This window comes from Camelus ferus, chromosome 5 (assembly GCF_009834535.1).
Source record: "Camelus ferus isolate YT-003-E chromosome 5, BCGSAC_Cfer_1.0, whole genome shotgun sequence".
Classification (NCBI taxonomy): Eukaryota; Metazoa; Chordata; class Mammalia; order Artiodactyla; family Camelidae; genus Camelus; species Camelus ferus.
In genome coordinates, this window is record NC_045700.1 from 21,905,406 (window position 1) to 21,921,568 (window position 16,163).

A 16,163-nucleotide genomic window follows, 5' to 3' on the forward strand; every position below is an offset into this window, starting at 1 on the left:
TCTGAGAGTCACCATTACTAACGTTAGTGTGCCCAATTATTTTGGCTCTCTAAAATGAAAAATATATTGAGACCCACTGGGACAGCGCGGTGTAGCAAAAGCCATGAAGTCTGACCCTGCTCAAACCTATAGTCAGTACCAGCTCTGTGCTGCTGCCTAGTTTCTCATTCTTAATTTTCACTTTAGCACAAGGGGAAAAATAATGCCTCCCTATTGCACACAGCCATTTAGCACTTTCAATAAGTTGTACATATGATTATTTGTAATAGATTTGGGAAATTCTCTGAAGGGAATCTATCTGCCTTTCTAGTGCAGAAGAAAGAACACAGTATTTAGAAGTGCCATCTCTGCCTTCATTTTATCCATTCAGTATTGTCTAATACATCAGTTCTGTAGTTAAAATTTTATCTATTATGAAACAGAAAGAATCTATCTCTCCTGCACACCCCACAGAGATATGGTAGGTATCCAATGAGATGATATGCAATCAATATTTTAATATTACAATAGTAACGTTCACTAATATATTGCATAAGTTTTTAAACTCAAGTCAGTTTGACCTACAGTGATTAATTTTCTCCTCATAGTAATCATTAGAAATTTTAAAAATATTTTTTCAAAAAAGAATGTTTTCAGGTAAATTTAGAGAAAAGAATCTAAAGATAATGAGGAGGGAGAAGCTAAAGATACTCTCTGCAACAGTGGAGACTGACATGTATTCAGGCATACTTCCATCACTTCAGTGCATTATTTTTGCTTACATGGTGCAACAGAGATTTGATGTAATTATACATGCAAGGAATATCTAAACTTCATTATTAACTCACACATTGTCATGACGAATGCAGAGATCAACATATCCATCAGAAGCTGTTCTGTGACACGTTGATAAAACACGTGGTTTACAAGCAATGACAGAGGAGCTGAGCCCTGCTTACACCTCTGTCCCATTCTCATCATTGAATTACTTCCACACATTTAATCACTTTTTTCTAAAGTGACTGAAATTGCATGGCTTGAAACTGACTTCACCAAAAATTATTTATTCTAATTAAAATATTTCCATGGCAGTTATGTTTAGTTCAAAATGAATGCTCTATTCACTTTTAGTGAATCACCTAAAAAGCATCAATCTCTTTATTTTTCTAGATTTGCCAAGAATTGCTTTATAACAATTTTATAAATCACATGCAATCTAAGTTATAAATTTTCTACAAAAATGCTAATGTACAGTTGCTTGACCAACCCTAGATTTACTAAAAACAATCTGTTTGAAAAACATATATTTAAGATCTTCAAAATATTGTATTTTATGTATTAAACATTTATTTCTGTTTAACTTTGTATTCCACTTTTAATAATCTTTGCCACAGATCTAATCTAATCGCAGTTATCAAACATTACGTAGTACTATTTCCTTACCTTTTATAAGGATTAATAACCAATTCCTTTAATTGTATACTACAAACATTAACAAAATATGATTACTGAATTCAAATCACCATTCTACATCTGAAAACTACATTTATCCTGCCTTAGCACTCTTTATATCCTTCTAACTTGACTGCACATTTTATTCATTTCTCTACCAATTTTTATGTTAGTAGCAGTTGTCAGAATAAGTTTTTTTTTCTCTAAATAAAGCATAAAATAAACGGACACATCTTGCAGTTTCCCCTGGCAAGCACAAATAAATTTTTATATTCTTCCGTGGGAAGGGTGCAGAGTAGAAAAAAGAGAAAAAGAGAGAGAGAGGCATGGAGAATGTGTGTATGTAACACTGTGATATGCAGGAAGGACAGTTACTAGTTTGTGAATTTCCGACATGAGAAATCAAGTGAATAATAAATTACAAATTACTTTTTTGGAATATGATGTATAAAAACTCTGATTTACTAGGAAAAAAGTCAACAAGCACAAGTAGTTGCTACCAAGTAGCATAAACCTAATACTTTTCAAGATATTTTAACAAACACTGTAGTTGACAAGCTTATAATTATCAACTCTATTTCTTGTTTCTTGTTATTTTCTTTTTAAATCCCACCTTCATTATCACATTGTGAACTATCATTCAGTGAAAAATCACAGTTCTCGTCTAGGTGATACTGTAATAAGCATTACAGAAAGAATTAAAACTAACTCTTCAATTTGTTGCTTACATAAACAGTGAAACGCTACGTGTATGTGTGTGCATGTGCAAAACACGCAGGGGACACATTTATGTAAGTGCATTCATATTTGCATATATAACTTTTCAAAACCCATTAGTTATGCTAGAAAATCTATGAATCCTGTCTACCGGTCTGTAAATGAAATCCTTAAATGGTGATGTGTAATATAAATTAAAATACTTACTGTAGAAGGACTGAAGAATATTGATTGCCCATTCATCTGTTAATCTTTCTGTTTTTGTCATCTGGATACATTTGAGCTGATTTGAAGATTCTCTTGATTCAATCCAACAAATCACATCTTCACTGTAAATAAAATCCAGAGTATGAATTTCTTTTCCGTTGACTGAGCTCAGGGTTGCCATTTTACTTCCATTAAGATAGAAAACCTCAATTGTTTGAGAATTTGCAATTAACAACATAGGTGGCCTATCCGTAGGCTCTGGAATAAAACATAAAGAGGAAAGTGAGTTTAGTAAAAGAGAGTCACTTTTTTAAAACAATTTTGAATGACATTGTTAGTTATTCCTATATATGCATATTTCACAATTCTGCATGACACTGAACGTTATTCCTATATATGTATTTTTTTTATTGAAGTACAGTCAGTTACCATGAGTCAATTTCTGGTGTACAGCATAATGTCCCAGTCATGCACATATATGTATATATATACATATATTCATTTTCATATTCTTTATTCATTGAAGGTTATTACAAGATACTGAATATAATTCCCTGTGCTATACAGAAGAAATTTGTTTTTTATCCATTTTTATATATAGTGGTTAACATTTGCAAATCTCAAAATCCCTTCCTACTCCCTTTCCCCCAGTAACCATAAAATTATTTAGTATGTCTGGAAGCAAATATGTTTCTGTTTTGTAGATGAGTTCATTATTCCTATATTTGAATGTATTTTAAAAAGTTTAAAAATTGCTTGCAAAAAGTATTTATTAATAACCGATGTATGCTTTAGTAACTAAATACTTCTCACTTCTTTAAGGACAACATGGTCCACCGAGCATTTGTATCTTTTATTTCCTTAGTCATAATGTGTTATCTGAGTGTGAGGACAATGCTATTTACTTTCATTTTTGGTAAATAAAGGAAATGCTGTGAGCTGTTTTTCTAGCAATGATGATGGATCTGGACTGACCTCTCTGCATAGGTTCACAGACTTCCCTTGGGAGCAAAGGCATGCTTTTTTGAGGTTCGATGTATGAGGTCAGAAATAGATTCTCTGGAGCGGAACCTGTAAAGCTCACAGGCTCATACAAAGAGCACCTGTGGTCTCAGCCTCGTTGGCTCCTTGACTGACCCCAGGAGTCAAACAATCACACATTCCCGTAGGGACTAGATTATGCTTACTAAGCCACTTCCTTCCACATTTCTTCTCTATAGTAAGGAAAATAAGATTCTAGAGGTAAAAGGGGCTTGTTCAACAGTACTGCTTTGAACAATGCATCATATTTAGGATTGGTGGGTGTGTTAGGACTGGTGAGTTTTTGACAAATACATACTAATTGATGAGAATCTCAATACATTTTAATATGTAAAGTTAACAATAAAATTCCATATAAAGTTAATGTTGAAAGGATTTAGCTATACAATCATACTCAGGGTAGCTTTTGTGCTCACTAGGAACATTTTTGAGATCTTCAACTCCTCTTTTTTCCTGCCCTACATTCAATGTCAACGAATCTCTCCCGAAGTCAAACGTAACGGGGATTTTACCACTTCTCAGCGACTGCCACTACTATCCTGTCCTAGGCTGCCATCACCTCTCAGCCAGATCAGTACAACAGACTTCTAACTGGTTTCTCTGCTTCCGTCTATGTCCTCCACAGCTTAAGTCCATCTTAACACAATAGCGAATTACATCTGTAAGTGTTAAGACAGATCAAGTAAGTCTTCTGCTCAAAGGGTTTCCATGTCAAACAAAGTCAGAGCCTTTATGATGGTCTATAAAGCCCTACCTGATGTGTATTCTCTTTACTGTTTGACCTCATTTCCTTCATCTCCTTACTACTCTTACTTCACTCTTGTTTATCTTACTCCTCACACACTGGGCGTCTCACTGTTCTGTAAACAAGGTAGGTAGGCTGCCATCTCAGAGGCTCTTCCTTCTTTCTAGAATAACCATCCCCCATAACATCAGAAACTTGACTTGCTCATCGCCTCTTGAGTATTATTTGGATGTCATCTTTCTGGTGAAGACATATCCTACCACTTAATTTTGTTAAAAACCACCACTACCACCTGCAAACCCCTATATTCTCTGTATACTTCCCTACTTTTTCACTTACCACTACCAAACACTGTATATATCTTATTTACTTGTCTGACTTATAACTTTTCTACTTCTGCTGCTGTATCTCTAGCGTTTAGAAAAAGTCTGGGCAGTCATTCAATACAAATTTTCAGAATAAATGAAAAGGACACGCAGAACTCTTGCATATAGTAATATACTTTAGAAACTTCCTGTGAAATGTTACAAAATAACTTGGTTTTCTTAACCTATGCATGGAATCCAGAGAAATACCATCTATTCAGAAAACTTCATAAACATTACTTGATCATTCAAGAAACAGACACTGAGCACTGTAAAGGTAGACAACAGCAAATATACATACTATGACTAACTAATATAAGGAAATACCTAACATTTTGAATGTATTCTCTAATGGTGCTCATCATTTCCGGTGGAAGCAGGGATATCAGGCTCCTTATGTTTCGTTCAGATAGAAGAGCTCCCCAGTGAAGACGATTTTGGGTCTTCCCTCGCAGGCTTAAAATGTCTGCTCTAAAATACATTCCAAGGCCTTCCACGAGTATTTGAATTTTTAATCCTAAGAAATTTCTTCAATCAAGCCATAGGATTCTTCCCTGCTTTCAGAAAAAAACACTAAAAGTGTTTGACTTAAACCAACAAAACAAATGAAAATAAACAAAAATAAAAGTCTCAGTGAGATGACAAACTAATTAGTCCAACAGTTTCTTCCCTATGGAAAACTGACTTCTCCAGGACTGCTTGATATAAACCAACAAAAAAGAAGTCTCAGACATACTATTTCCACAACGAAGAGTACTCTCAGAGGCATCAGTAAAATTGTGAACTGTCTCTGCTTAACACAGCCTTGTCAGGTGACTATGTCTGAGCTTGGTTAGCCACTTGGCTTCTCCCTCAATCTCTTAAAAGCCATTCTGAATCACATAATATTTGTCCTTGCCATTCCTAAGTTGGAGTCTAGACTTGGTCTCTTTTCAACACTGCTAGTTCTGTTTGTTTTCCAGTTGACTGGGGCACTCTTGAAACCTGTTGACTCATGAATTTCTCAGGTTATGACAAGGTCTTAGATGGCTGTGTTATCAGATTAACAAAGATAGACTGACACTAATGTCAGTCCTTACTGTCTTCATTTGCCAACTGAAATGGCCTTCAGTGCCACTGACTCTCATTCAAAAATGAACCTCTACTGCCACACTTATAAGAAGTCCAGATGTAGACAATTTCTAAATGGGCTACTAGTCAGTAAGTGTCAGTATGTCATAAGCATTCTATGAAGAGAGGCTGGAATACGGAGGAGCACTGAGATTCCCTTAAGAAACTGAGATAGAAATGAATTAATGGTCAACACAGGCAATGCTTACTTGATACAAATAATCGACCTATTTGATTTTTGTAGTTTCTTTTTAAGTGAATCAGTTGCTTATTTTAATGCAAAACATACTGACCACTGATTTAAAGATTCAAACAAACAGAAAACCAATAAAGAAAAATTCCGGTGCTTCATAATCTGTTGCAGTTTGATATAATAATGGTGACTTTAAAAATTCAGATGACATACTGAAGGAAGGACACTTACAATGTTAGCTGTGATGTGCTTTACTGAAGTATTATTCATGTGTCTCCGCTAATTATGATTTCCCTCTTCAGACAAATAAAACGTAAGGCCTGATATGGGGGTGGGAGATTCTACTGAAACACTAGAACCCACAAAAATCTTTAAGGACAAAGGATATAAATTGTTTTCTTTTTTCTGCTTCATGATGAAAGCTGGCATTGGCCTAGAAAAGGGACTCTGCCTCTACCTGCACTGAATTGATCTCTAGTGGGCATTATCACCATGAGTTACTATATGCCAATTGAAGACCATCATTAGTTTGGGTAATGAAGATAAAAGACTGATCAGAATGCATGCAATGCTCTTATCAGATGCCACACTTAGAGTTAGGAAACAGTTTCCCCAAAGGATCAGTTAGAAAGGCATCAGATAGTTCCAGTCAAAGGAATATCTACATCAACACTTTATTAGAAGTAATAAATATTAACTTTCTGCATAGAAGACACTGAAACACAAGAAAACACTCAGTCAATATTCTAACTCAGAGACTCGAGACTTAGATTTAACAAACTTCTACAACAGGCTGCCAACCGATTCATCTTAGAGGAGGAAAATTATCCCTGTCCTCATCACGACTCCCCGTACGTCAACAGCAAAAAAAGTATTTTTTACTTCCAAACAATTATAGAGATGCGTATAATTAGAAAGTGATTTTTCCTATCATCTATGTTATATTAATCAGTGCCACAATTTTGAAAACTGATTTGAAAACTGTGAATTTAAAAGAGAAACTTAGAAACATGAAAAATCTCATTTGCCTAAATTGATAAAAATAACTATTAAAATTCCAAGCCATTATAACCATATGCTTCCAAACATACCAAGAGTATACTAAAAATGTACTAATGATTTTGTAACATGATTTTGACATAGTTGATGCTAAATAAGTTTTCAGAGTGAAACATTTTTAAGGTTTCATTTAAACTTTGTATTTTTTCTTTCAATTCTAAGAATATAAAATTCAGCCAGTTTCCTTTCAAGTAATTGGAATTATGGATTCAGATACTTATAAGTAAATATAAACCTAATAAATATTATGTATATAATAAATATGTATGCATACATACATATATAAATATATGTGCTATCTAGTTATACTGTGTTCAAATTTCCTTTAATTAATCCTGTAATTGTGAGCAATTATCTCCATTGAACCAAGTTCAGCAGATGCACCTCAATGCTTGCTGTGTCAAAGACAAAAAAAAAAAAAAAAAAAGAATCTGAGGTTCAATTGGACAAAAGGGCAAAATAGTAACTTCCATATAAAGTCTATAAAATAAAGAGTCAAAGTAGGACTGAAGTGTGAGAAAAGGGAAAACTGTAATCCATATAGCCGAAAGAATTGATTTTCAACCAATACAAGCTTAAAATAATTGAAAGAAAAATTTTAACATTTTTATTTAATTTATCATATACAAATTGCATAGAGTCCTTGAAAATAAGAAAAACAGCAAGTTAGAAATGAGTAAGAAAACTGACAACTTGCAACAAAAATTACCCAATTCCTCATAGAAGTGAACTATAACTATATGAAACAAAATCAAGAGCAATTTGTGCAAAGACCAAATTTTTAAAAAAGCTTTCAAAAATATGCGAAGAACAAAAAGTTGAATATGAAATTTTAAGAGGAATTATTTAGTTTTAAAGAAGATAAAAAAGCATTACTCAAATCATACAATGAATTATAGATCAAAGTTAACCAAACTAAAGTAAAAATGTGGATAAAGTTAATCATATAAGTAAAAAAAGGATAATAGGGTTGAAATATTTTCATTTCTGAAAATATTTGGCCAAATTTGTTTCTCCATCTTTTTCAACCATTTTGTTAATGAAAAAATCTCTTCACTGAACTGAATGATATTTACACCAAGTACACATTGTGCCGTATGTCAAAGGAAATTATTTTATCATATTTTATACAAGAGAAAATAAAATATGAATCAAATGTGGAAACATTAAAGTGCATTAAAAACAGTACTGGGCTAAGGAAGAAAATGTAATTACAGCAACTATACTATAATTTATCTTAGCACTACCTTTTATTGTCATAATGCATTTATGTTGCATTATTAATTGAATGAAAATGAATGTATTTTTTATTTTATTTTTTAGTATTTATAGATATAAGGCATTCGACTAGTATCTGATGGGGATTAGTAGGATAGTCTGCCTTCAAGAAAAATATAATCTAATAGAAAAATTAACATATATATATATATATACACACAAAGCTCTATATTTTTTAAGTCAGGTTTGGTAATGAGTAGAAGATGTATAGTAATAAGAGTTCCAACGAATGGTTAGCTATATCTTGCTATGGTCTGAATGTTTGTGTCTTCCCAAGTTCATATGTTGAAACGCTAACCCCCAAAGATGACGGTATTGGGGGGTCAGGTGGTTCTGTCAGTCATGAAGGTGGGACCCTTATTAATGGGATTAGTGCCTTATAAAAGAGCTCTCCCTGTGCCACATGAAGATACATTATGTCTGTGACTCAGAAGACCATGCTGGCACCCTGATGTCAGGCCTTCAGCCTCTAGAACAGTGAGAAATACATTTCTCTTAGTTGTAAATCATCCAGTCTGTGGAATTTTGTTACAGCAGCACAAACGGACAAAGTCGTATCTGTTTAGTAGAGTTAGAAGCTGCTGTATGGTGATGACATTTGATTTCAGCTTTGCCTTAATGGAAGAAAAGGAATTGAACATACAGAGGTTACAAAAAGAGAAGAAAATTGTAAAACAAATAAAGAAACAAACAAAAAAAAAACCAGAAAAAGAATGTCAGGTGAGACAGAGCTTTGACACAAGCCCAGATGTGGGGGAGACTAAGATATGTTGGTAGGATACTGACCACAGTTTTTCAATTTCCTGAGTGTACACCATGCATGAGTGGTGGAGGACATTCACAATGGTAACAGTAGCTCGGCCCCTCTGAGCATATTTTAGGAGTCAGACACTGCAATACATGCTTCATAATTATTGGTTTACTGTACACTGACAACATCTCTATGAATCAGCTGCTAATATTATCCAGATTTTACAGATAAGAGAACTAAGTTATTTAGAGTTTAAGAAACTTGCATAAGATGACACAGCTACTAAGTTAAAAGGACTGGATTCAAACTTACAGAGCTTGTAGTAGGCTGAGGAAACACTGCACAGGTCACTGACTGTCAAGATGATAGACGTATTTTTAATTTTGGTTAAACAGTGGAAAGCCAGTATAAATTTTGGAAAAGGAGTACAATGAGCAGAAATATGCTTGAAGAATAACTGAGAAATAATACATAGGATGCTGTATGGGCAAGGAGAATATAGTGGGACAGAGAAGTTTCCCATTTAACTTTTTAAACTGTATTTGCTTTTACTTTTAAAATGGTGTAATCTAACTCACATTAGGTGGGAAGGTAGTATGTAAAGTCTTATTTATACATTGCTTTGGTGGTAGTATTCTGGAATGAGGCTAGAAAGGAGTTGGATAAAAGAAAAGGTATTTTTGTTCCTGTTTAGACTGATGCGGTACAGAAGGAAAGAATGGTCCTATGTGCCAACATTTCTCTTGGAAGCAAAGGCCTTTAGGAGAATGTAAGCCACAGAAAATCCTCAGAGGTTCAGGAACATACTAGATTTCACATGTGTAAGCAGAGTTGTGTATTCATATTTTCAATTATAAAGAAAGTAACCCAAGATTATTATTTAAAAAAAAAAACTTGTGGACACAGGTATTGGATATCTGGATTACAGAACAGCGAAATGTTATTTTAAGTTCTCAGAAAATAGGTAATAAGAACCTAAAATGGGTGGCGGTGTGTTCCCAAGTAGAGGTTGGTTGGCATTATAAAGTCAAAGTTCTAAATTGTAATGACTCTTTTATGTGGACAATAAGGAATGCGGAGTCAAGGAATATGTGGAAATCTGAGATTTGGGTGATAGGGAGAAAGGTGATGTTATAAAGAAACAGGATATAAAGTAGAATCAGTTTTAAGAGAAGATGATGAGTTTAGGGATGGCATATCAGTCCTGCATTGTGTTCTGTAATCTTGTCTTGCGCATAGTAAAACCTCAGGTAAAATACTGACCAACCTGAATTATAAACTGTAAAATGATTTAACCTTTTTATTTAGACATAATTAGTGAAATGCTGGTACCTTCATTTAGAGGATGCTTCCACTTGAAAGGTGATTGAAAAGCAATTAAATGCTGTTTTTTGGAAATAAGGATCATTTTAAAAAACACAATGAAAGCTAATAACATCACACCACACATATACACAATGTCTCATTTTGTAAATCAGCAGCTCTCACAATCTGCCTATTTCTTAAAGAGCTGACTCACCAGATCAAGGAAACATTTCCCCTATTACCTGGAAGGCCTTACTTGGCACATGGTAAGTGTTCATCAAACAGATGACACTTGGAGACTTGTTTGAATACGGATTCTCCAACGATTTTAAAGATATTTTACTGATTTTTTAAATTTAAGAGTGACAGTATACTTCAGAAAGTAAAATGACACAAATAATGCATTGTGATTTTTAATCAGGAAAATGAAATAAATTATACTGAATTTAATTAAACCTATAATTTGATTTAATTGAAGGGTTATTTTGGTAAATCTCAAATTCTCAGAGTACAAGTCACTCAAATTTTAGGTAACGGAATCAATATTAACATCAGCAGATAGTATGGGGGTGGTCAATCTATCTACATTAGTCACAGAGAGGTGGCCAATGGCTACTTTTGAATCTCTTAGTCATCTTTCTAATTGTGGCAAACAGAAGCTTATTTAGCAACAGAAACACATTTTTCCCAATTCAGACATGTCCTTCTAAGTTATAAACTGGTAATGATTGAGTTTGTATGTAATAGATATTGCCTCACTTTAAAATTGCTTGTAAAATATTTCCAGTTTGAAAGCATGGGTCCTTTAAAAAGCCACTTTTAATTTGTCTCCTAAAAAGAAAATACTATCTCAGTATTTGCATATTTATAGATTTAATAAATATTTATTGAGCATGACTAGCTTTTGCCAGGCACTCCTCTAGATGCTAGAGATACAGCAGTCAACAAAACTAACAGAGTTTCTGTTTTTGTAGAGCTTACCTTTTAGTGGAGGAAACAGTCAATAAGCAAGTAAAGAAAAACTACTTAATATTGTTTGGCAGTGTTAAATCCACGAAGAAAGATAAAGCATTGGTGGAAATGTAGGTACAGGCTGGTCCTTAGAGAGAGTAGCCCAATTTAGGATACATTTAAAAGTTTAAAACAAAGAGTTTGAGAGAAAGAATGGAGGGAAGGGAGACTCCAATGTTTTGACTTGGACGACTAGGTGAATGGGGTCACGTTTACCAACATGTCCATCACTGGTGAAAGCACCATTAGGAGAGTGAAACAAGTTTGGGACACATAGAGTTTGATATTTCTATTAAATTTCCAAATGGAGATATTAAGTTGGACCTCAATTTTCAAGTGAATCTGGTGTTCAACAAAAATGTCAGAGCTGGTGATAAGAACTTATAAGCCTCAGTCTCTAGATGTTTAATAAAACCATGGAAAAGGATGTGTTTTTAAAGACATGGTACAGGATGAGAGCACTTAGGAAATTAATAAAGCAAGAGAAGATGTCCAAAGGATTGAACACTGAGTCATGCCAAAAATACTGGCAAATGAGGGATCATGCAGCAAAATCAATGGATACCTGGTAGGGTAAGAGGAAAACTCCAAGAACGTGCTGCTTTAAAAGGTAAAATATTCCAGGAGGAGACAGATTCGTTGTGTGCCAAGGACTGATCATCCAGTAATTAGGCAACTGGATGTCACTGGTAACCCTGACAAGAGACGTGTAATTTTAAGAATGTTAAGACCCACTGAAGTGGGTTCAAGAGGGAGAAGGAGGAATTACAGAAAGAGACAACAAACTCTAACCTTTTTATAAAGAGAAAAGAAAAGGGGAGTGGTGGACGGAGAGGAATATGGTTTTAAAGAAGGGTGTTTTGTAGCCTATTTATGACATCCTTGTATCCTGATGGGCATGCTCCAGGAGAAAAGGAAATATTGATGATACACGTAAGAAAGAAGACAACCGTATGAGTCAAATTCTTGAGCAGGTGAGAGAAAGTGGGGCTGATGCACAACTGCAGGGACTGGACTTCGGAACAAAGTTTGCTCTTCGATTCAAATAAGAGGAAGACGGAGGGATAAGTTCTAGAGTCAGACAGATTGGTAGATTTAGTAGAGTTCAGGGTGAGAAAGTTCTCTTTTCATTGCTACTGTTTTGTCCAGGAAATAGGAAACGAGACCATCATCTTAGAATAAGGAGGAAGGAGGGAGACATACAAAAATTCATTATCTAGACGTAGAAAAAAAGGACACTTAACCTGTTTCACTGTTTTCTGACAGGGCTGCCCAACGACGTACACACATAACCTACATTTAAGGTCGCAATTTTCTACTTCGCTATTACAAAGACAGATTAGTTCTAAGTAGTCAATGGTGATTATATAGCGACTACTAGCTACTTTACTAGGCATATTTCTTGTAATTTGAGGATATATTGTTTTAAACCTCTAAAGTCTATTAAGACATAATTTATCTAATAATTTGGCAAGTATTATCTTTCATAGAAAGCAAAGATGAAGGCTGTGTGAGTCCTAATGCTAAGAAGAAATGCCTGCATAAATTTAAAAATGTATTCAATACAATAGATTTTCTCTTCTCAGGACTAAAATGGCTCTAAGTAGCTTTACTAGGGAGAATATGCAGAATATTAGTCATCAAAGTCAAGGGCAAGTGTGAGCTCTGGGGGAGGAGTGCTCAAGAGATTTTCTCTTAACTGCTGGGATTACTTTGTTGACTGTGATTGATACAGGGGATGCCTTGCAGGCTCTCTGGGGAAAAAAAAAACATTCTTATTAGAAAAAAATACATTTTTTTCCTCAGGTTTTAAGCTTTGGTTTTCTGAGGATTTCAATAGCTTTATACTTCTAGTTTTCCCAAGCAGAGTAACAGAAAAGTTATATATGTATGTTCAGCCACGTCTAATCTGAAAATTAAACCACTTGTAATTTCTATGAATTTAAATGTGCCTCATTTATTTTTAGTGTTCATTATACTTGTCCAACTGTAAGACAAAAAAAGGGAGTTAATTGTAGAGCGTGATATGATCCATCACATATTCTGTATTGAAGATTTAAGTAACAGTTCAATAGCTATTCTATAAAAAATTAAATAAAATGATAGAAATTTGTACTTATATGTTGTGGCTTTTGTGAAAACAAAGATTACTGACTGTCAAATCTGGAGCCCATAAATGTGGCCATGTAACTCTTCATACCCAAAGACATCCGCAGCTAGACTGCAGCTAAGATGTTAAGCGGCAAGCAAAATGGAAGACACGCGGTTTTTCTCTGACTACGGGTAAATCAAAGTTGTCATGACACATAAAGCACGTGACAGATAAGACTGTTATCGACCTTGCAACTTTGCGGCTAGAAAAATAGATTTAAGATGTCAAGAAAGGTGCTAGCCTGTGAAAATGATGCCCTCTAGAAAAAAAAAAATTTTTTTAAAACAAAACACCAAGAAAGACTACCCATGAAGAGTTTGACACCTCAGTACCAGCGAACTCACTAACAGCGTGTGGGTAGAAGAAAAAGTGTGATGTTTAATTTGGGTAATGGCAATTCCATCAGAAATCCCTGCCCTGTCCTGTCATGGATTGTGATTTCCAACTGAGTAAAGGATCAAAGATGATGCAGGGTGGAAATACTCTAAATAAATAGAGAAATATGTTCAATGGCCAGGTTTTCAAAGGGAGTCTACAAAGCTCCAGTATTTCTGTACAATAGAGGCGTGGGTAATACTGTCTGATTGCAGCTGGTGTGGCTTATTCTTCAGCTACGGTTACAGAGCAAACACACACTGGGACCCCACGTTTGTCTGAGAAGGCCATAGTGGGGAGCACACATTTATGAGATTATGCAGAGCTCCCCAACCACTTTATGATGTCAATACTACAGTAAAGGCAGCTTGAGCCCTAAATAACAGGATGAAACTGGCACAAAAAAAACTTACGAACCTCTTCCAGGGTTGTGACTTTCCTTTTATTGATATATCAATAAATCAATATCAATATTGACTTACTATCAATATCCCAGTACCCTTATTCTGATTCTTGAACGTTTAGGAAATGGCTTAAATCATCCAACAAACATTCACCAAGCACACGCTCTGTTCCAGGCACTGGCTGCTTCCGTCACTTACCGCTCACCATCGTGCAGACACTCTCCTCCAGGCATACATGACCGAGCAAAAACAACAAATCTGGATTTCTACCCTGGTGCTGGTCTACTAGGCTCGCTCCGAGCTCAGAGCTTCTCATACACCAGCATGTCATCAAGTGTCATTCATTGTTATGCCTCAATGAAAGGACAAATTGTGCAGGAACTAGACCTCTGGACTACCTAAAAACAGGAAAAACTCTGAAGAGTGAGTCTTCATGTTGTCAAGGCATAATCACATGGCATTCTGCGGAAGGCTATTCTTAGCCAGATGGTAGGCTGAAACAGATCCAATCCACCAGTTCCTTAAGTTATCAAGGTTACTAAGACTTCCTATGTCACCCTTCCTAAACACTTAAATTTTAATACATAGTGCTTCTGTTTTTTAAAAAGGCATCTATATTATAATAACTGAATTCCAAGGATTACAAGTGGCTGATGAGACTAAGATATTCTGAGCAAGGACTCCTCCCTTTCCACACAGGAACCTGCCTATTCTACCCCAAGTAGAACCAGCCCCGACAGAAAACCACAGATGATTCCTCCAGTTTACGAAAGAAAAATTTAAACTACATATTAGCAGACGATAATACAGTTTAGAAGTAGGACCCATAGGAAGTTATATTTTGTTTTATTTGTCTTTCTTAAAAAAAAAAAAAAGAATTGTAGCAAAGAAAACTGCAAGTGGTTTGAAAACTCCCTGACACTGTTTAGAGGTGTGCTTCCAAGGACCAGACAGGGGTTATAATCTGTATTTCTTACAACTCTGAGAACTCCATTGCTTGAACAGTCTCCCGTCACCCTCACCCAAATCCGTGAATAGCAAAGCATAAACTGTAACAGAATCGCACACTGATTCAGTGGGAGGCTCTCTTCTCTCACTACTCTGGTTGCTGTCTGGCAAAGAGGTCCACTCTCCCTCACCTGGGGCCATTCAGGGCAGTGCTTCTCCGCTGACGAGCACAGAACTATGTAGTGCTCTTGATTTTGCTGTTGTTCGGTGCCATCAGTAGAGCCCGACAGCTTCCGTAGAATTGTACACTGCGGTAAACGCCTGCCTTCAACGAGGGGTAGAGTCCAATGAGCCTGGACTTATCAGTTCATTTAAAATGGCCAACAGTTCGTAAGTTAAACACCGCTAGGTTCTGCATGAGCCCACTCTCAGCCCTGGGTGCCCATAGTTAACACACACTTCTGAACAAAATCAGTCAAGATCAGTGAAAAGAAAGTTAGTTTAATTAAAAAACAACAAAAAACCTTTTCATCTTCGCATGTGATAAGACATTATTAGAACCCTAGTCCCCAAGAAAAGTACATATATACAGGATGTTTTGCAGGATATTTGTAGATGTTTTGACAGCTACTTTCAATCATCTTTTTTCATACAAGTCCTAACATTTAATTTAAAAATTACTAGTTTTTAATGTGTGTCCCATTCCAGAGTAATGAACACTTCATCATGACATCATGTTCTAGTATGCCTCCTCCTACAGTTATATCAAGTATGCATATTTAAAGTTATTTTTGTAACATACATTGTAGACTTTCTTCTGTTTGGAAATTAGTTTGGTATCACGTGGATAATTGGAATTGATTACCTTTGAAGTTTCTCCCAACTCTGAAACAACTGGATTCTATATTTCAGTAGTCAGGTTAATCTTACTAAATGTAGAAAAGGAAAGAATGTGTACTGCATAAATTATCAAGAATATAAAGGCCTCCCACCTAACATTAATCTCTTCCTCAATCTGCCACGGGGACTAAAGTCCCCTGCCCCTGTTAGCGTTATTTCTTAAAGTTGCTC

At 35.3% G+C, this 16,163-nt stretch overlaps 1 protein-coding gene across 2 annotated transcripts in view; it reads right to left on the reverse strand.

Moving 5' to 3' along the window:
• The window catches only part of LRP1B (LDL receptor related protein 1B), a 1,593,459-nt gene that overhangs the window by 841,898 nt on the left and 735,398 nt on the right, over positions 1 to 16,163 (reverse strand). For both annotated transcript variants that reach the window (XM_032479383.1, XM_032479382.1), the window contains exon 6: positions 2,356 to 2,613. In XM_032479383.1, the coding sequence (XP_032335274.1) occupies positions 2,356 to 2,613 (258 nt within the window). The remainder of the gene's footprint in view (positions 1 to 2,355; positions 2,614 to 16,163) is intronic.